Genomic DNA, 22,567 nt, shown 5'->3' on the forward strand with positions numbered 1-22,567 from the left:
GACAAATACCACAGCACAAACACTTTAAAAAATTGAGGGCAAAGGAGGGGGGAAAATGTAGTGAAGTTATACCTTTTTGTATAGACTGGTACGCTGTGCAACTTGAAAATTTGTTTTAAAACATACTGTACCCCCACAAGTTGTTGGCAGACTAATATTCTCTTTTCTTCCTTACAATGGAAGTTATTAAAATTGCATTTGATGCCACAATCATATTCAGCTCTAATTTACTATGAGTAAAAAATATAAAACTCAAATGATCAATATCTGCCAAAATAATAGTACTTTACCTTATAACGGCAAACATGGAATTGAAGTTCTTGCATTCTCGACAGTGTAGGGCAATTTTAATGAAATGCTTAACAATCTTCATTCTTTTGAGCTGGTTGGGCTCTGTTAAAATTTCTGTGGCAACCCAGAATGTCTCTTGGTTAATGACATCCTCAAACTGTTTCAGGTGAGCATTTCCTGTTTTGGAGTCCATCTTATAGAGGTCATCGATGTATTCAGTAGGCTCAATATTGCGAAATAATTCAAAGTCCCTCATTGATAGCTGAGTAGCCACCTCAATGGTGCTCAGCTGAAGAAGAGAAATCTGACTCTCTCTAAGCAGCTCCTGGGCATCCTCATCTGAGCATAATGTCTCTGTTTCCATATTGTTTTTCAGATAATACCTAAAGGTAAATTGTATTATTATAATAAACTTTAGAGCAGCTTTCCTCTGACATTCTGAATGTTCTTTACATACAATTAAATTTAACATCACCCCTTGATGCCTCAGCATTATCCCCACTTGACAGATGTACCAACTGGCAAGGTTATCTATAATGGACATGTCTAGCACCTAACAGTGAGAGGCAATTTGGGAATGGAACTCAAGTGAGTTCCAACTCTCAGCTTCTTACTCTACCCACTGCACACGCTGTCATTACCAAAGTGAAAAAGTTTAATATGCTATGAGGCCATTTTAATATTTTCTTCCTCTTCATTAATCACTAGTTTCTATATACTAGCCTGCAATAGTGTAGAGAATAGCCTTGCCCTTCAGTAAAAGGTCAGTAGCTTGTCTATTTGCAAATGCAGCAGTAAATTAACATTTTGAATGGCCCTGGATCCTGAGAAATATTTGAAATCTTGATGTAAATGTATTTTCCCATTTTTGATGGAAAAATTAGCATAATATATTAACATGTACATGAAGCACACAGTACTCAGGAAATGAAAAGGCATGTAAAAAAATCACTTTCATGGTCCAAAGGAGATCACTTACAGATATAGAAATGACTCTCCTTCATAAATTCTCTATTGCCTTGTAAGGAGAATTGAACAGAATTTTCTACTTTCTAACACATCTTCTGGCCTGGATCAGATCATCAGGCAATGTGCTAAAGCCCTTAATGTTTGAGAGACAACTCACAATGATTTGCATAAAAGCTGATGCACGTATCTTGTTAATATCAACTAGCTGTAATATTACATTTTAGAAAAAGAAAGTTAGCATATCTTTTGATTAGAAGGTAAATATGGTAAACATCATTAGAGTATATATATTATTCCTTTTTAATGTAAACCATTGTATATCTTGCACTGACCTTCTGAATTGAGTTATCTAGTGACTGAACTTATTTCAAACTTTTTTAAACACTAAAGTTTATCTGCCATGTATTACTCAGATACCATACTTTCCTAATAGTCAGATATCCAACTACCACTTATCATGAACCTCTCCTCCTTTAGAGTGATGGATAAAACCATACCAGTGACTAAAAATATTTGTAGGGGAACTCACATTCCTACATCCACGGTGAGAGTGTTTTTTATGACCATCACTTAAACTCAGTTTGAGAGCTCTGAAAAAGTTGCAGTGGCCAGGAAAGCTTTCTTGCAAATTCCTGAGACACTAGACAAGAGAGTTCTGAGAGCTATTGGCATTTATGGAGGAAAAACCTTAGCCCTCACCTCCCAGCAAAACATACTTAGCAGCTGTAGGAAGCCTTCCTTCTAGTGCTGATTAATGGCACTGGAATTCAGTGTAAGTATACAATTTTACAGATGGACAGCATCAGAGATCATAAGTACCAGAATGCGAGGAATACATTCTCATCAACTTCAGGTGGAAATGATCTCCCTTCCCCACTCCAAGAAAGCCTGAGATTATAATTACATGCTGAGTGGATGCATAAAATATTTTTTTCTGCCATAAAAGCAGAAAAAGAGCAGACAGGTCAAATAAGCACAGCAAGCAGAAACACTATAATTACAGTTTAAAATAATTCATCTTATTTGCACATAGCCTAGGGCAGCAATTCTGTTAGAATATTTGTGTACACTGAAATAAATGCTTACATCTTTAGCAATTCTCAGTAATATAAGAGACAATTCTAGACTTTCTTTTCCAGTTTTAATAGAGACACTGTTCTGATATTTTTTTCAAAATGCTTCACTTTTAAAGACAAAGTCAAACAAAACAAAACAAGTACAATTTTACCTTCCATTGAGCTGGATTCTGTCTGCTAATTTGGAGAACTGATCTGGAAGCCTTCTCTGTTTGATGACTCCCTCAGGACTAACAGACACCTCACAGAGAGAGTAGGTTTCTGGGGCTCCTATCAAGTTGAATTCGTGCACTGCATGACTCACAACTTCTTTTGCAGTAGTGTCTTTGCTTATTATAATGTAACAGCTTTGTTGATCTGCTTTGAAAACTCTTATAACTTGATCTGGAATATCTACATTTAAAGAAAAACATCTTTAAAATGCAAAACTGATACTTCCCTTGAAAGGATAAAGTATTCATCTGTCAGATGGGGTGGAAAACACTTAGGTCTAGATAAAAAGTAAATTCTCAATATTTGTTCTCTTTTTTTCTAAAAATCCATCCTGTTTTTTCCATAATTAAGAAAAGTTAATTATTTTCACAGGATGCAGTGTTCTTGCAGCTGTGTCAGTACCAGGACACTAGCGAAACAAGATGGGTGAGATAATGTCTTTTATTGAACCAACTTCTGATGGTGAGACAGACAAGCTTTTGAGCAACACAGAGCTCTTCCTCAGGTCTGGGAAAGTTACACAGAATGTCGCTGGTAAATACAAGGTCAAATAAATAGTTTAGCATGAATAGATAGCACATATTCTAAGGGTCCGTTCAAGCTGAAGTCTCTTTTTCCAAGGAAAAAGAATAGTAATTTATGATTTGCTACCAGCAGCCTTTCCCAGTTGGAAGAAAAAGTAGCCTTGCAGCAGCTGTAACTGAGTTGAAGAGTGGATGAAACAAGGTATTGAGAAAATGCGGACCTAAATAACCTGGTGAACAAAAACTGTGATTCTACCAACTTCTTCACTATGGGTCTATCTATTTGTATAGTAAAAGCCGCCTCAGTCATATTGATGAATGGTGGACAACTAAAGTTTAGATCTCCCATATGGGTGGGGGAGGGTACTTAGAAAGAACTGTTAGATAAAAGTAAAAATAATTTGTATGTAAGTATTAATTTGAAGTGGAAAAGCTGAGAACAAACAGGGTAAATATTTTATTATGGAAAAAAAGTGTCTACATTGATAAGAAGAATCAGAAACCAACAAAGGGCCATCTATTGATAACCCTCAGAGGAGTAATGAAACCTTACAAAACAATCTGTCAGTACTGAATAAACAAGCATTATAATGTCTGATTCTTATGAACAGTATTTGATGTAAAAATACCTACAAATTCAATGTTTAAAGCAAACAATTTTGATGCAATTTTGAAAATTTACCAAGAAACTTATCTTGATATACCTGTTAAAATCTACAAAATACATGCGTTAGAACCTATAAATAGGAATGCACATTTTAAAATTTTTTATTACTTTATTTTACCAGTCACAAAGAGACACATACCGATACCAATTACTTTGGTTTGGGTTCTGTTGCTGATTTTTCTGTTTGTTTTTGTTTAGATGTAAATAGTATTTTAAAAAATCTATTTTCCCATTCATGATTCAATTTGTAGGGAAAAAACAGTGGACATTCAAGCTGGCAATCAAAAAGTTTTATTACAAAAAAAAAAAATCAAACATACCACCACCAGATAGCCCTTATATAGCACTTTTCATCAGTAGATCTTCAAGTGCTTTACAGAGGAGGTCAGTCACATTATTCCCATTTTACAGATGAGAAAACTGAGGCACGGTGTGGGGAAGTGACTTGCCCAAGGTCAACCAGCAGGCTAGTGAAATAGAATCCATGTCTCCTGAGTCTCAGTTCAGTGCTATACCCACTAAGCAACACCACCTCCCCCATAAAATAAATAGTTGGTTTAGTTAAAAATGGGTTATTGGGTGTGCAAATGTCCAATAAACAACAATAATCCTAATCCTAAAGTTTATGATGCAAATAAAAAATTGTAAACAAATATTGGCAATTTAAAACTATGTTCATTTCGACATACAATACAAAGAAGATTAGGCTGCCAGAACTCAGGATACTTACAGTAAAAACCAACAGCTGCAGGCAGCAAAAACAAAAATAAATCCATTTATGTAAACATAAAATCTACAGATTACAATAATCATCAATAGTCAAATGAATGTAATATGCTGATCTACCAAAAAGCTATTTTATACTTCCTTACATTCAAAAATGACTTTGCACACGCATACTATTAAACTGGATACTGGTTAAGAACAATTAACTGGCCACAGCTAATGACTATGGAAAATCCTACACCAACGTTAAATCAAGATTTTTAGAAAAGTGTTTTTACATATAGAAAAACAATGCATTTGCAGCAAGAAGGAAAGTGATTTGTCATGGATATTTATGTATAAGATATATGTGCACATCTATTTTACTAGAGAAGTTATGAAGATAAAGTTAAGTTACATTTATAAAATCTTAGCCAAAAGGCAGATTAATGAATGTATAATTATGCTTAGAATTTACATATAGAATAAGGAAACACGTGATTCTGGCTTGACATGTTTACCAGCAGCTGCGTATGATCAACATTTGCCTCCTGCAGCCACTCCATTCCTATAGCAGCAGCAACAGAGAGGCATAGGTAATAAAACTGAAAAGTTTTATTTTTGTTTTTCAAAAATATATTTGAATGAATGAAATGCTCACCAAGGTGTGGGACCAACAGCACTAGCTCGGTACCATACAGGTCCTACCCTTACCCGATATGCTTTCAGAGTGTTTTTTCATGGACTGCACATGAACAGAAGCTACGGTAGGAGGGGCACAGGCGTTGGGAGGAGATGGTAAAGAAGTGGTGAGGGAGCAGACAAGGCCAAGCCACTCTCACTGAAATAGTGGTAGAGCTCTCAAAATGGCGGGCACTTGAGATGGCAGGTTCTGCTTTTGCTTGGAGAGAAGAGCGAGCTCTCAAGTTACGGCAAAGGAGACCTGGCATGAAGGCTTAAGAGGTGAGGCTCTTTGGGAGGTTTTGTTGTTTCTCTCCAGTTTGGGACCTGACAGGGCCATGGCATGAACAGGTGAGTACAGCTGACAGGTTTAGTGCTAGTAGAAGGTATTGTTTCCCCCAAAATTGGTACATTCAATAAAATTTGCAAATAAAGCTTAAAAGTAAACACACTGTAGAGCCTTTATTCACTGTGGCAATGTCATTGTAAACACTATATAAATGCTAAGAACCAGTAAATAAAAATGTAGTTTTGTAAATTACGTTTCACTAAAATATGTAAACATTCAGAATCTCTATATAGTGATTTGGAAATAGACCTTGCAACATCAACTAATATATTCTCAGACTAAGTGCTCCGGTAGGTTGCAGAATTCATTACACATATACAACATAGAGAGACATATTATTTTACCTGAAGGATTAGTAAAATCCAGCATGCTGGTTGTAGGCTGCAACAGATCAGGACTACTTGATGAGAGTGTTCCAGGGATAGGCATTATGGCCAAACTGTGTCTGCACTGCCTTGTTCCAACAATACTGTCATCCTGTGACTGGCTTACACTGCCATCACTGTAAAATAGTTTTAAAAATTACCTACATTTAGCACAGGCAAAAGTAAAAATCATTTCTCCTTTGTAGGTGCAATGATGTAAAACAAGAACCTTCTCTAAGTCATAGCTTCCTTAACAATCTGATGGACAACACAAGATCAAACTGATTAAAACACAGTACATTACAGAAAAAAAAATCCTTGTGATATCAACACAGAATAAATCTGTCCTTTTGGTTTAATTTAACTCCATTTCTTAATTGATTACTTTTGAACATTACCAAAATATTCTGCACAAGAGTAAAAATATTAGGGTGTGAATTAGTGCAAAGAAATGTTTGGAGGTAAAAGAAATATAGCTCCAAACAAGCTACAATGTAAAATACCTTATAAAATTACCCAATATATAAGTACTTACATATTGTATCTGACATACTAGCTTGGTGATATATAAAGAGAGACCAGGTGAATACACATTGTAGGCTAAGTCATTCATGCCCATTTACAGCATAACTAGTGGGATGGTGAAAGTGTTGTTCAGCACAGCATAAAACATTGGAGTAGAAATTTCCATATGGGTGGCCCTATGCAGTTCATCTGAACAATGCAGCTGACTATGCCTTTACTAGTCATGGCCAAATGTTTTAATCTTTTTTATTATAAAAATTAGGCTGTCAAGCGATTAAAAATATTAATTGTGATTAATCACACTGTTAAACAATAATAGAATACCATCTATTTAAATATTTTTGGATTTTTTTACATTTTCAAATATATTGATTTCAGTTATAACACAGAATACAAAGTGTAAAGTGCTCACTTCATGTTTATTTTTTTATTACAAATATTTGCACTGTATAAAAACAAGCAAAATAGTATTTTTCAATTAATCTAATATAAGTACCGTAGTGAAACCTCTTAGCATGAAAGTTGAACTTACAAATGTAGAGTAATGTACAAAAAACCCTGCATTTAAAAATAAAATAATCATAGAATCATAGAACTGTAGGGGACCTCAATCTATCTAGTCCAGTCCCCTGCACTCATAGCAGACCATTCCTGACAGGTGTTTGTCTAACCTGCTCTTAAAAAGTTCCAATGATGGAGATTCCACAGTCTCCCTAGGCAATTTATTCCAGTGCTTAACCACCCTGATAGTTAAGAGGTTTTTCTTAATGTCCAACCTAAACCTCCCTTGCTGCAATTTAAGCCCATTGCTTCTTGTCCTATCCTCAGAGGTTAAGAAAAACAATTTTTCTTCCTCCTCCTCATAACAACCTTTTACATACTTGAAAACTGTTATCCTGTCCCCTCTCAGTCTTCTCTTTTCCATATTAAACAAGCCTATTTTTTTTCAATCTTCCCTCATAGGTCATGTTTTCTAGACCTTTAATCATTTTTGTTGCTCTTCTCTGGACCCTCTACAATTTGTCTACATCCTTCCTGAAACGTGGAGCCCAGAATGGGACACAATACTCCAGCTGAGGCCTAATCATAGCAGAGAAGAGCGGAAGAATTACTTCTCGTGTCTTGCTTACAACACTTCTGCTAATACATTCCAGAATGATGTTTGCTTTTTTTGCAACAGTGCTACACTGTTGACTCATTTAGCTTGTGGTCCACTATGACTTCCAGATCCCTTCCTAGGCAGTCGTCATTTCCCATTTTGTATGTGTGCAACTTATTGTTCCTTCCCAAACGGAGTACTTTGCATTTGTCCTTATTGAATTTAATCTTATTTATTTCAGACCATTTCTCCAGTTTGTCATGATCATTTTCAATTTAAATCCTCAAAAAGAAGAGGAGTACTTGTGGCACCTTAGAGACTAACAAATTTATTTGAGCATAAGCTTTCATGGGTTACAGCCCACTTCTTCCTATCCTCCAAACCACTTGCAACCCCGCCCAGCTTGGTATCTTCCGCAAACTTTGTAAATGTAATCTATATGCCATTATCTAAATCACTGATGAAGATATTAAACAATCCGGACCCAGAACTGATCCCTGCGGAACCCTACTTGTTATGCCCTTCCAGCATGACTGTGAATCACTGATAACTACTCGCTGGGAATGGTTTTCCGACCAGTTTTGCACCCACCTTATAGTAGCTCCATCTAGGTTGCATTTCCCTAGTTTGTTAATGGGGTCATGCGAGACAGTATCAAAAGCTTTACTAAAGATATACCACATCTACATTTCCCCCCCCCCCCACCCCCTCATCCACAAGGCTTGTTACCCTGTCAAAGAAAGCTATCAGGTTGGTTTGACACAATTTGTTTTTGACTGTTACTTATCACCTTAATGTAAAACTTTAGGACTGAGTGGACTTTCTAGGCTCTACTTCTTGTTCAGCCAATCACTCAGACAAACAAGTCTGTTTACATTTTTAGGAGATAATGCTGCCCACTTCTTGTTACAATGTCACCTGAAAGCGAGAACAGGTGTTTGTATGGCACTGTTGTAGCCAGCATCACAAGATATTTACGTGCCAAATGCGCTAAAGATTCATATGTCCCTTCATGCTTCAACCATCATTCCAGGGGACTTGCGTCCATGCTGATGTTTTTGAGTGCAATTATGTAACAAACAAACAAATCTACATTTGTAAGTTGCACTTCACAACAGATTGCACTACAGTATTTGTATGAGGTGAATTGAAAACTACTATTTCTTTTGTTTTATCACTTTTGCACTGCAAATATTTGTAATAAAATAGACACTTTGATTTCAATTACAACACAGAATACAATATATATGAAAATGTAGAAAAACATACAAAATATTTAATAAATTTAAATTGGCATTCTATTTTTAATAGTGCGATTAAAACTGTGATTAATTTTTTTGAGTTAGTCATGTGAGTTAACTGCGATTAATTGACAGCCCTAATAAAAATATGGTTGCCTAACTAAGATTATGCTGTGATCTCCAAAGGACCTGTGCTCTCTCTGCAACATGAAGCAAATGGCCTTCCTCCCTCCCATACAGGGGCACTGCCATTGAGGAACACATCTCTGAATCCAGCAGCTTTTTTTCTAAGGGACCTGGATGCTACTGCTTTCATATTTCCTGTTGTCTGGTTTTTCCCCAGTCAGAAATGCTCCAGAGTATTACATGATGAAGTACACAAGAGCTGAATGAAGCAGCACCTGAGGTCCAGCAGAGAAACCCTAGATCTGTTTAATCCTGCAAATTGGGCTCTCAATAGGTAAGTGGAAGATCCACGGGGAACCTGGAGCCTGTTACAGGATCATAAAAAGGGAAAGTTCTCATTTCCAAGAAGAGCAATTGCTGATACACTGCTACTCCAATATAACGCGACCCGATACAACATGAATTCGGATATAATGCGGTAAAGCAGCCCTCCAGGGGGGCGGGGCTGTGCACTCCGGTGGATCAAAGCAAGTTCGCTATAACGCAGTTTCACCTATAATGCGGTAAGGACAGCATTATATCGAGGTAACAGTGTATTTGTACCTGGTTTGCACACCCTGCTTCTCTTGATTCAGGTTGCAGCAACACAAATCAACTGGGGAAAAAGGTAAAGGAGAGGCCCAACACAAGAACAACTATAAAGGGTGACTAGCATTAGGTAGAGTGGTGCATCAAGCTAGACAGAGGTGCACCCCTGAGAAAATTGCAGCCCAAAGCACAAACTGTAAGCATTTGGCCACTCATCAAAGAAAAAAAAATCTAGTTACCAGGTCATGCTTCTATATAGGAAGCAAGCACATAATTCACTTGTGGCAGAGAGTTAAAAGAATTTTAAAAGTCTTACCCATTATTAAATGGAATTTTAGCAGCACTTCTCCCAAAACAATCAACTAAGTTGATGGTTTTGTGTATATTTATTTGCAAAATACTTTTTCTTAAGTACGGTTTCAGGGAAGTCAGGGAGGAGTTCTGCATTAAGATATAGGAAGAAGAAATCTCTTTGGTTTATTTAGCAGAACACGCTTTGGTTACTTTAATTTTTCAAAGTTTCTATCCATACGAAACCAAAACTACCTCATCTCTCATTTTAATGTACCCATTGGAGTCTTTTTAATGTAATTATGGTATTTACATACATCTCACCTCTATTTATAGTACTGTATGTATTTATAAATACATAACTACAATTTTATGCAGTATTGCTCAAACAAAAGTATCATTAATGACAGCACATATTATTCTAGTCAACTCATAAAAGTAAATTAAAATATGCCAGAGACAACATCTATAGATGTAACAGGACAAAGGTGAGGAGGGAAAATGGCCAAGTTTCAGGGAGAATGATTGAGCAAAAGAAGAGTGGGATAATATATTATACAAAGAAGGTTAAAAGTCTCAGAACAAGGAAGAAAGATGGATCTTAAGATACGATTTGCATAGAGACAGAGCAAATCAGGTTCTGCTCCAGATGGTGAAGTTACAGTGACTTTTGTGGAGGAAAAAAGAAAGAGGAGAACCAAGGAAGCTTCAGAAACAGGCTAAGGATCAGAAAAAAAATGGATTAGGGACTGGGGGAAAGGGTTTTGAAAACTAAGACAAAGAATTTTGTGCTGATTTAGAAATGGAGAAGCCAGTGAAGATTTCTGGGAATGCAAGCAATCGTGCTGTGTTTCTGCTTTTGGGTACACAGAGTGAATGAGATGAGTCACTTTTTGGACAAATTGAGGTCTGAAGGGTTGCAACTTTAGGACACAAGGGAAAAGGAAGCACGAGTTACAACAGTTTAGGTGAGAGGAAATGAACATAAGAGTAAGCTTTTCTGCAGAGAAGTAGTAAGTGTAGCATCTGATGGAAATGTAAACAAATGATAGATTCATGAAATGCAGGTCAAAGTGTGGAGTGAATTAGAGGATGAAGGTAAAAAGGGAGAAGCAGATACTATAGTTTGGGAGGTGGTGTTCTTATCTATAACAGTTTTGATTTATTGAGCTGAAAGAATTTATGCCAAAGACTGGAACTGAGAAGGTTAAAGGGAGAAGATCTGAGAAAAGAAATGAAACACCAAAGGGAATATCAACTTGGGCATCAATTTTACAAAGGTAAGTATAAAAACATATCACAAACTGTGAGCATTTTCAAGATACCTAATTTTTTAGTCCAAGTGGAGTACTCAAAATTCTGGTGCCAGTTTTTCTTTACTGTATAGGGCCATGAGCTGAGAGGCATGGTAGACATGCTTATAATCACATTATTGGATCACCAAAATAGGGTCAATGTAATTGTGCAGTAACCTGACAAAATTCTACAAATTCTTGAAGCATCCCACACATTGCCTTGGGCAGAAGTGGGGTGATCCAATACTTTTCAGCATATGGTACTATAAATCCCATGAGATGATGAAAACTTAATGGTAAGACTTTTGAGTTTATAGCAGGAAAAAGTACTGGAATTATATATGCTATTCAACAGTACCAAAGAAACTGCACAGAAGTGAAAAAGCATCCATGCTTGTGAGGAAGCTGTATTGGTAAACCTCCAACAACATATAATTAGGCAATTTCTTACCAAAACAATCCCCTGAGAAGGTGATGCAGTAACAGAAAGAAGACAATGTTGAAAACACAAGGAAAATACTGTAAACATTTCAACAATTCTATGATTCTACTGAGGAATATAAATAACAAGGTTTATACAGGAGAGAGAGAGAGAGAGAGAGAGAGAAGTGCAGAGAGAAAACCAGATGACAAAAACAAAGAAAAACAAAACAAAACAAAATCAAGCAGATGCAAAGACCTATTACAAACACATGAAGATTCCACTTTGACAACTGATGTCTGAATATGAGTTAACACCGGGGAAAAATTAACTATGACAGAGACGTTTCTTAGTCTTTAAAATGGTATCACACTTTGATCTCATGTTATATTAAAAGACTTCTGCCATTTTTATATATATTCTATGTACTTAAGGACTAAAAGAAGACCATACTGATTTTTGGGGGTGGAAATGGTCCAACTTGTTTATAATTAGGAGGACTAGGATGAGAGTGAGAACTAGAAAAATGTAGCTGACTATCAAGACAAGTGTCATAACAATAAGACCTATTAGTCTACTGAAATAGTGTCCCAAGGCAAATTGTTGATGTGCCAGTGCTCGCGTCAGTAACATAGGACACAAAGCACTAAAGAATAACAACAAAGGTGAAAAAGGAGTAAATGAGTTGACCAATTAGGTCTTTTCCATGTTTAACTTTTTAATGTTGTTCTACTTTTGTTAACATCAAATTGATTAAAATGCAAATCCAAACTCAGTATTTTGTCTTATCCAGAATAATTCTTAGCACTTAAAACAATTAGTCTTTGAATATGTTGTAAATATATTCACAGTATAACAGGGTGTTGGTAGCTGGAAGGCTAGTAGTCATTACTGTATGATTTGAGTTGAGATTTCTGAACTGTAAGTCACAGAATAAATATTAAAGAAATATTGCACGTTCAACTGCAGGTACTGAACCACATGCATAAGGAAAAAAAATTCCTTATGTAAAACACTTTTCCAAATACAGTTACAAAATCCGAATGGGTTGTTATAGACAAAAGCACCTGAACAGATTTAACATATCCACTCATTTTAAACTGAAAGCTAATTAATTAATGCTTTCCCAGTGCCCAGATTGCACACGTAGTTCCTCATACTCATACTATAACAGTTGGTGCTAAAGAGAATAATGACAATCAATCAGATATTTGAATTACATATTGTGGATAGGCATTCAAAATGATGTAAGAGCAAAGCAGGTTTGAAATTAGGCACATGAAAGGAAAAGGCATTTTCAAACCTATTTTGGTCTAATTCTACAGTTGCTAGTGATATTTGCTGCAGTTTTCTTATACCTATGTAAACAATAGTCACATAAAACCTGAACATTCTAAGCCACTTAGAAAACAACAGCTTATTAGACAACAGTTACTCTTCTACCAGAGCAGTCTAACCTACCTAAATAGTTTGGGAGGCAAGATGCTGAATCGTGTCTTGTCTAAAATTTTCCTGATTCTGTTTCTTCCACCAGATACAGTGTTTGCTTTGATTTTCTTGTTTCCTTTCTCGCATGGAAACATCTGTTCCATATCTCCGGGCATATCTGGGATGGAGTAGCGATTACTTTTCTTTTCTGCAATTTTTGGAATATGGGGGACTCCATTTTTCTCCTGTCCTATCCTGCTAAGTAGCTCTTTAAACACTGTAAAAGAAGATAAACCTATTAGAATTTCTTTTTACCTCCTGGAAAGCTTGTTCTTTTAATCCTTCTTCCCATCCCCACCTACCACCATAAAAGAAATACTGGATAGTATAGTTGTTAACATACACACTGACAATATGGTCAATTTAATATTCCTTTCCTCTTACCACTGAAATCAAGTGGAGTTTCGCTATTGAATTCAAAGGGAGAGAGAGTAGGCCCTAAATGACTAATGGAAAACAGACTGCAAAGAGAAAAATACTGCATTGGAGGGAATTTCCAACCAGAAATTAAGAAGTGAAGTAGAAGAAATTTCATCGTTTTCACTTTTCTTAAAGATTACAACACATTTCATAAAACTTTGCTGACATCCACTACAGACAATTAACTAGCTAAAAGGGGAAACATTACATTTACATTAATCAACATTTTTGTCTGTATCTGTTAGGTAATGGAATGCAGCTGTTTTCTTAAGAACAACCACAAGACTGATTGACACTTTACCACTTTACTGGCTGACACTTCTTTTATCTTCATTGATATTATCAAATATATTCCACATCCAATGTTCTTTTACACTTATCAGATTTAACTGGTCAACTGGTATCAATGACATTTCCAGAAAATACCATTCCATGGGGGGAAAAGTTATACCTATTTTATTTGTGTTTCTGTTATATAACATAAAACTCTGCCCTGCCTAAGCTGTACATGAATTTCTGCCAAGCAGTTTATTTTTTTTTATATCTTTGAGGTTGCTGACATCAGAGAAATGTAGTGTTTTCAGTTGAACACATATGGCTGTGCTCACTGAAACAGAACTTACAGCTGCATAGTGCTGATTACTCATGTTTTCCACCCAAACCAGGCAGGCAGCACATACTATGCACAAATACCAAATCAAATTGCATGCTTTTATTACATAGCAAAATTTAGGACTGCACACCTTTGTAGAAGAAATTCAGGTGTGAGCGTGGGGATTCACTGATATATTCTCTGATAACTCACTAGCACCATATTAGGCATTTAGCACTCTATTAAAAAATTATAATAGCAAATACAATCTTTGCAAAGGGCTTCAGCTGATGAATTTGTTAAAATACCTCAAGCAGCGGGCAGAGTAAGCACCTTGAATATCTAGCAACAATAAAAAGGTCTCGTAATCCACGCATATACATTTATATGTACAGTGCTGTAATTCTGAACAGATAATCAGAGAGAGAGCTAGACCATCCTGAGTCTTTTTTCACTGACTTGGTTGCAGCTATGTTTCATTTTCATATGAACATGTTAACTTTCAGAGGAAGGTTGTACAAGCTGGTGTACTGCTGCATGTCACCTTGTATTAGCATACGTTATTTGATGAAAAGGGTTTTTTAAAACTGTTTTTGTCCTCATTTTGTTTGAGGCAATAAGCTATAGTTAAGTTCATGCCACTTTTTGACCTCTATAGTGATGTAAAGAAAAAAAAATTAAAAACAGAAAATCAATAGTGAACAAAGACAAGTAATTAGAAGTAGCAGATGAGACTTAGAAGAGGAAAAGACCACCAGCAACTTCAAATATAATACAAGTCAAAGAAAAGAAACCATGTATGTTTAGGGGGAATCTTGTTCTTACTGTAGTGGTATTTGTGGTGTTGGATGCAGACCATGTATGCCCTGGATTATGGAAAACTAACAGATATTTTGACTGAGGTTTAAAAAAGTTATTTGTTTATAAAATGACAATTTAAAGCTAAAATGGATATTGCACATATACTTTATACATTCTCCATTTTCTCTTTCAGATGTAAAAGATGTTATGGTGCTCACACCCATTATTAAATTTTTTTTTTAAAAACCCTGATTTTACATCTTTTGCTATTTCTTGTCAAAACAGGTGACAGAGAGGATTTATGAATGAGTGACTTACTGGTTCATAAACTTTGGGTCAGATTATTGGCCCCCTTTCAGCCCCTTTGTGTGAAGGCTCAATAAAGCTGCTTAAATGGTCACATGAGGATTTCCCAGGGACCACAGAGCAGGTTATGCTGCCTCTACCCCAGCCCCCAGCCCCATGCAGACCCTGGCGTAGGGGGAGTACCCAGGCTAAAAAAAAGACATGGGGACATGGCCTCTGTGCTCTGGTGATCATCAACTCCTAGAACAGCTCCTTGGGGTCACAGGCAAATGGGTGGAACTTAGTGTGGCCCTGAGGCCTTCAGGATAGGGAACTTTGTCTTCTTTTTCACATGCAAGGTACATTGACTATGCAAGTCAACTCACCAAAAATGTTTGTTTTTACAGTAATGGAAAGATGAGTATTGTTCCTCAAGATTTCAACAGCTTTTACAAATGTAATGTTCTCAAAGTTCTGTCCATTTACTTCCATTATCTTTTGGGAGAAAAAGAAAAAAAATGAATTTTTAGATTAAATGTCACAAAAGGTTTTCCATTCTCTAAATTTATTATTTACTATTATAAAAAAGATACAATAAATGCTTCAGAAGTTACAATACTGCTACATATCAGAGTGGTATTATGAAAACATGCATTACTAAATATCTTAATAAATTCGCTGCTACAATTTAAATACAAGTATGTCGTATAAACATGTCGGACTTCGTTGCACCTAGAGGGGGAAGTGAAGTCTTTTAGTGGTCCAGCTGAAGAGCTAGGGCCAGAAAGGCCCAGAGAAGCAAAGAGTCTCCAGGGAGGGAGCCCTGGTGGATGTGATCCCACACCAGGGCCAGGACTGCTTAAAGAACAGGAATAATTTGAGGGAGCCCAGAAGAAGCTGAGACACAGTTTGGCCAGGGCACCGTGATAGGCCCTGCTGGACTGATTGAAGAGTGAGCCCCTCAATAGGGTCGCAGACCAAAGGACCTTACAGAGGGTAATGAAATAGGCCCCCTGTTGGTCTTATATCCCGGAAGGAGTTTGCTTTGCTTTTATCACCCAAACAGACTATGTGAGACTTGGCCATAGAACTGAGTCAGCAAAGACCCACCATAAACAGAGTGTGTGTGCAGGCACACGCTCTTGGCCAGGGTGCACTCGCGAGAGTGAGTGTTCACCATTACAACCCTTTTTAACAATGTTTCCTAAAACAAACCATGATTAGGATATTTGGTTTTTTTTTTCATATCTATTTTAACTGTAGAAGAGAACTGCAGATGCAAACCGTAAATCCTTAAAATACTACGTAATTTGGTAAACAGTGAGCAAATTAGTAATATTTTAAGTCTTATATTTCAGACAAATATTATCTGGCATTTACTGTACTTGGTTAAACCAGGAGGAATTTTTATTAAAATTACATCTGAAACATGAATAATTTTATGCACTTTCTTACCTGATCACCACGCTTAAGTCCAGCTTCTGCTGCTTTGCTGCCTGTTTCTACTGTCTCTACAAAAATGCCAAAACCCTTGTCACTTCCTCCAACTAGACAGAAAAAGAGTGGCGAGTCTCTGGAAGGTTTCTGCAGAGTAATTTGCCTCCACTTTGCTTTGGCGGCACAGGCAATATTCAACAACCTGAGGTGACCCTTCATTTTCTGTAAATCAGAAGACACACAAAGGAATGCAATGTTTCTTCATCTCAAATTAGAAGAACAACTGAAAAGAACAATGGCACAGAAAAAAGAATCTATGAACTTAAGGATCCAATTCTTACTAAAAAAACCCAAACCCTGTTCTTTCTTGAAATACCATCAAGGGATAGAAATGGAGTAGTCTATACCATTTTACTGTTTGATTCTGTACAACCATATGTACAATTTAGACCAAATAGGACTGTGTTAAAAGTTGAATATAGATGGTCGTCTTCTAGCCCAAGGACTTTTAAAAAGATTCTTAAATCAAAGATGATAAAAAAAAAACACACCTCACTGGAAAGCATGACACTGATAGTTTTTAGTCCTACCGTATCTTCCAAGTTTTTTTCAAATTCTTCCAGAAATCGTGTCATAGCGGGATCTCCTTCAAAATCATTAAAATGATTGTTCACCCACAATAAGACCACTCTGGTGACCTTCAGAAACAAGATAAACATGAGGGTGTTTTTTAGATGGGTTGGTTTTGGAGTTAATAGTAAGGAAAAAGAGATGATGTACAATGTAAACATATTTGTTTATGTGGATTTAATCTGATTGCCATTATTTTCTACATTGATGTTACACAGGTTTTTCATAGAAGTAAACCAAAAGCAGCGGTCACTTTTACTGCTTTTAAACCATCCCTGAGTCATTTTCCTCCACCGCACAATTAAACTGATCAGAAAAGGAAAAATCAAATTGGATCTAAGGGGCTGGACTACTATCTACAGTCACACAAAGTGCTTTTAGTTTTGCTTAATTCAGAAACCTTGCACTTTTCAAATTGCCACTGTGAATGGTCAATTCTTTAAGCATAATTTCTAGGAAATGTGTAGTAATGATAAAACATTACATCCTGAGAACCTTCATCTCCATTTTTTGACAATGCAGTTGACTGTGCTACAGAATTACTATACAACTCTCATAGTCAGCCGTCAATTACTCAGTTTCTATTAAACAAAAGTGCTCGACAATTACAGCAGTTTCTTGTGTCTAAAAATAAATTACTTCCTATTTTACTTGCTGAGACAGTTTTCTTTCTTTGCAAGTTCACAAAAAAGTTGCTGTATGCAAAAGTGCTTTTAATTTTACGTTGGCAAAAATGTTATCCAACCCAGGCCCTCCGCCCAAGTCATTTTTAGTATCTATCTCTATATACTCAGCCCATTTTGAAGTCACTCTTTTCATTATGCACAGAAAAGACAAATCTTGAAAGTGCTTGACATGTGTATGACATACCCAGGGCACAATCCAGATTAATGAGTAGCTGTGTCACCACTGCCTTCTAGCCTGGAGTGTCCTTTACAATGCTTTGCTGCTGTAGCTTCCAGTCTGGATTGCTCACAAACAGCCTCCGGCACGGAAGTCACTTCCAGTTATGTCTGTGTGTATAATGCAGCCAGCACCTATGCTCTTACTAGCTTGAATTATACTGCAGGGTGACCCCAACACACTCCCAGAGTCCCAGATTTTTCTCCTGAAATGTTTGTCCTGTACTGCCCAGCTCTCTCCTGGACAATACAAATTTATATAGGTCTGTTATTTCATCAATGGGAATATTATGCACATATTTTATCATCCCAAATGGAGTTTCCCAAACACTTAAATTTAAACACACTGGATTAAATAAAACAAGTTTATTCACTACAAAAAGATAGATTTTAAATGAATACAAGTAACAAGGTATAAGAGTCAGAAATGGTTCCAAGCAAAATAAAGAATAAATGCAACTAATGCCTATCTTAACAAACTATGTTAAATTTGAAAGCTAAGTTCTTCTCAATAGCTGCACTCAACAGTCTTAGTGGCCAAACTTCTTAGGCCAGAACCAGGGGCGGCTCTAGGTATTTTTCCGCCCCAAGCACGGCAGGCAGGCTGCCTTCGGTGGCTTGCCTGTGGGAGGTCCCCGGTCCTGCGGATTCGGCGGCACGCCTGCGAGAGGTCCACCGAAGCCGCAGGACCAGCAGACCCTCCGCAGGCATGCCGCCGAAGGCAACCTGCCTGCCGCCCTCACGGCAACCGGCAGAGCGCCCCCCGTGGCTTGCTGCCCCAGGCACGTGTTTGGCGTGCTGGTGCCTGGAGCTGCCCCTAGCCAGGACCCCTTCTTCTGTTTGATGGCTGCTTTCTTTGTTCCTTCTAGTGCAGTGAATCAATGTACAAAGAGTGAAAGCAATAGAGAGGAGGGGTGCCCTGGGGTGTTTGTCCCCCCCTTTTATAGTGTCAGTCCCCTCCCACTTGGAAAACATTTCCAGATGAGATTCAGGATGACAGGCAGTCTGTGTGGAAGGAAGCTCCATGCTGTTTCTGTGCTAAGATGTAGATTTTTTGCCCCATCCTTTTTCCTGCCAAAAAAAAATGGCCACTTAACAAGTAATGGCCCATCAACCTTGTTTACACCTGGCTGACATGTCAGCTTGCCCTTTGTCTTTGAGGGACTGGTTTGGCCACTCCCCAGACTTCCCTGGAAAACATACTTTTAGTCATGGCCTCAGCTTATGTTTATAACTTCACATATAATAAAATACTGCTATGTGCATTTTGCCATGACATTACTGATCAGCAAATTATGAGTTTTTAAATGGTATCTCACAAGCCATACTTTATACAAAGATTATTACAATAGTGTGTAGGATGTGGACATGGGAGTATATTCTATCACAATATGGAATAGTCCTGTCAGACAGACTACTAAGATCATGTGGCAGTTATTCCAGATGTTCTCTGTGGACAATTTTCACATTTTTAATTAAAAAAAAAAGTAAGACTAATTGTCAAAATGCATGGCACAAAAAAGGGAGAAAGAACAACAACATGAAACAGTTGAAAAGCATAGAAAAGCCTCTGTAATTTTAAATACCAGTTCTTTCGCTGGTCAACAGGTTTTGTTGCAGGTAAACTCTAGTATATATGAAAAAAGTCAGCTAAGAACATTATTGCCATCTTTTTCAAATATGAACAAAAACCATCAGACCATATAAATTTTATTTTGCGTACATGTGCATATCCATACAGAACTTCACTTACTTCCATATATAGAAGTATTGTAATTTCATCAATTGCACCATCTACAACCCTTTTCTGTGGCGGCAGTTAACTTCAGGTGCATGGTTTGTAGAAAGCTGCTTAAATCAAATGCACTTGCTGCCTTAAAAACCATGGAAGATAGGTCCAATGCTGTCATGAAAGCAACAGTGATATGCCCAGGAAATCATGGACACTTAATTGCCCTGAATTACTGGCAAAAATGGGTCTTCTGAGAGGGCTGATTGTACCCATAATATGAGAGAGTACACCTGAAAATATTTGCTCTATGTGAAATTTGTGAATAATAGGTCTTGACTTAGATTTCAGATACATTGCTATTTACATATTAAGATCAGCAATTACACATTTTAGAGGCTATGATGAGGCATATCTGAATTTAGAATCAAAACTTACATGTGTGTAACTATGTGGAAGAATACCTTTTTATGCTACTGAAATATATTGGTATAAAAATATGTATTTTTAGATTATCGTGGAACTGCCAGACTTTATCAGCACCACAAAAAAGGGTTAAAGATTGATAATTTTTCACCCCAAAAGCTGGTCTGTTCATTTGACACCAACCTTATCCCTGAGGCTGTCCACTTTAAACCATTCCAGAAGTTTATCCCCAACTTCCAATGGGCTTGATAGAAATGTCCTGTATGTTAAAAGGAAATCTTCTATATAAGTTGGGTCCACAATAGAATGTTCTTCTATTAAATGCATGATGAGTCGCTCAGGTGTTGCCTTAAAAACAGAAGTGCAAAGGGCTTTCAGGAAGTATCACACAGTATTCATCACCCCAGTGATGATATCCAGGCTTTGAACCACACACAGTGCACTTTTTTTTTTTCTCCAAATTATACCGAGTGATTGATAAACGCTTAGAAAGAAAAAGTATCAGTGTGTTTAAGTTCAGTTCACATATTTCAACCTTCCTAAACATTTTGTAGGACTATGCACGATCATGTCATTTATAATAGCATTTTGTTTGCACAATAACATTCCATCGATTCTTTCATTTGTTTTAAAATACCTCTTCTAATCCAATACAACACACATTAATGCATGTAAAGACACTAACTGGTGGTTTCTAACATAAAACTAGAAAATCTGTACTGAATAGATCCTGTTTTAATTAATAAGAAGCAGATTTTGTATTTATATAAAAATATAAATCCTTTCTAATCAACTCTCTATTGAGCTGTATTAGGAAAGAAAAATGTGAATATATGTTCCAGGTTCCCACTGTATTTTCTGACAAATTAACATTTTTAGAGCTTGACAGGGAGAATATTAAGTAAATAAAGAAAATCACCTTAATGACTATATGTCCTTTCCTGGTTCCACTGCGATCTAGCTCTCTGTGCTCCTTTACCATAACAATTTCTCCTTCTTCCTCGACTTTATGAGTGTTTTTTTCCACATGGTTCAGAATCCGCCAGTAATCCTGCTGGGCTATACAAACAAACTGACCCAGAACAATATGGGGACAATTAATAAACCGGTAGTACATAAACACATCTCCACGCACTAAACCTGGGCCAATGTAATGCAATAGCGATAGCATATCATTTGACATCAGTCCAGTCCTGTCCAGTTCCACTAGATATTAAATTGTAAACAGAGTCCAAGTGAAATTGATAATCCCTCATACAGCACTACGATGTTACTGTGCAAAGACCAATCTTAAAAGAGAACTTAGCTTGTAAAAAGTGGAAATGATATTTTCTGGTTAACTGTTCTTATAGCATTTCAAACACACACAAATACCATGACCTTAAGTGGTAAATAGCTACTTCAGCACAACACAAAAGTTCCTGTTTCTCAGATGACAGCAATGTACAAGAAAATTGTTCCAAAATAAGAAGGGAGAACCGACAACTAAGGGCTTGTCTATATGGTGTTTTAGTTTGCACTAGAAGGGTGTAAATTCTAGTCCATACTAGCTTCTTGGGCACTAACTAACCTGTGTGGACCCTGCTGGCCCACACCAAAAGTTCCCTAGTGTGTGTTAATGTAGCCCTGTAACTTGCACTAGGGAACTTTTAATTAGGGTTGCCGACATTGCATTTCAAAATTAAGGGACTGTTTTTTAGCATCCACGTCCTCCCTCTTCTCCCGATATTATCATCGTCATCATCATTATTAATAATAATAATAATAATAATCAGTACTTACCTACATTCACCAGTGGTATTTCTTGTCGCTTTTTGCAGCAATCAGCAACTCCTGATCTTGTTGTACAGAGAGGAAGACACCCCTTCTAATAAGGGACTGTTGGCAATCCTACTTTTTAATCCATGCCACCAGGGCCCAAATGGCCCATTTATTGCACAACATGCTAGTGTGCACTGGAATTTACACCCCTCTATTGCAGACTAAACAAATTGTGTAAACACGCCCTAATTTAACAGAGTGCCCACCCTTCCAACTTCCTTTATTCTATTTCCGTTATAAATATCATTATGTTAGATGAAACCATATTATCTTTTTTTATTAACCATTTAAAAATGCAAGAAAATTATACATAGGTATAATCTTACCTGACAGTCATCTACTTTGGTCCTAACCACTCCATTCATGTACTGTTTATCCAAAGAAGGGGTAATCCCAAAACTATTTCCCATACAGAGACTTTCAGTTTTCCCATCTGGATGGCTGATTTCCACGGTGCCGTTTAAAATAACATACCAAGAATCAAGCTAGAATGAATTTTAAAAAAAAAGTATGGCTCTCTCAGCAAGTTCTAATAAGAAAGATGAATCAATGCTTATCTTCCAGAAGTATTTGCCCATGTGGTAGTAAATATGCTTTCATTACAATTTTG

The 22,567-nt window shown here is 36.9% G+C and overlaps 1 protein-coding gene across 4 annotated transcripts in view; it reads right to left on the bottom strand.

Annotated features, from left to right (window-relative positions):
• RAPGEF6 (Rap guanine nucleotide exchange factor 6) overlaps positions 1 to 22,567 on the bottom strand; it is a 230,410-nt gene that overhangs the window by 43,178 nt on the left and 164,665 nt on the right. For all 4 annotated transcript variants that reach the window (XM_039486057.1, XM_039486060.1, XM_039486059.1 and 1 more), the window contains 10 exons: positions 22,284 to 22,442; positions 21,056 to 21,208; positions 20,320 to 20,484; positions 17,040 to 17,147; positions 16,468 to 16,671; positions 15,399 to 15,507; positions 12,888 to 13,131; positions 5,820 to 5,977; positions 2,489 to 2,729; positions 291 to 674 (listed from right to left, as the gene is read on the bottom strand). In XM_039486057.1, the coding sequence (XP_039341991.1) occupies positions 291 to 674; positions 2,489 to 2,729; positions 5,820 to 5,977; positions 12,888 to 13,131; positions 15,399 to 15,507; positions 16,468 to 16,671; positions 17,040 to 17,147; positions 20,320 to 20,484; positions 21,056 to 21,208; positions 22,284 to 22,442 (1,925 nt within the window). The remainder of the gene's footprint in view (positions 1 to 290; positions 675 to 2,488; positions 2,730 to 5,819; positions 5,978 to 12,887; positions 13,132 to 15,398; positions 15,508 to 16,467; positions 16,672 to 17,039; positions 17,148 to 20,319; positions 20,485 to 21,055; positions 21,209 to 22,283; positions 22,443 to 22,567) is intronic.

Source organism: Mauremys reevesii, linkage group 8 (genome assembly GCF_016161935.1).
Source record: "Mauremys reevesii isolate NIE-2019 linkage group 8, ASM1616193v1, whole genome shotgun sequence".
Taxonomy (NCBI): Eukaryota; Metazoa; Chordata; order Testudines; family Geoemydidae; genus Mauremys; species Mauremys reevesii.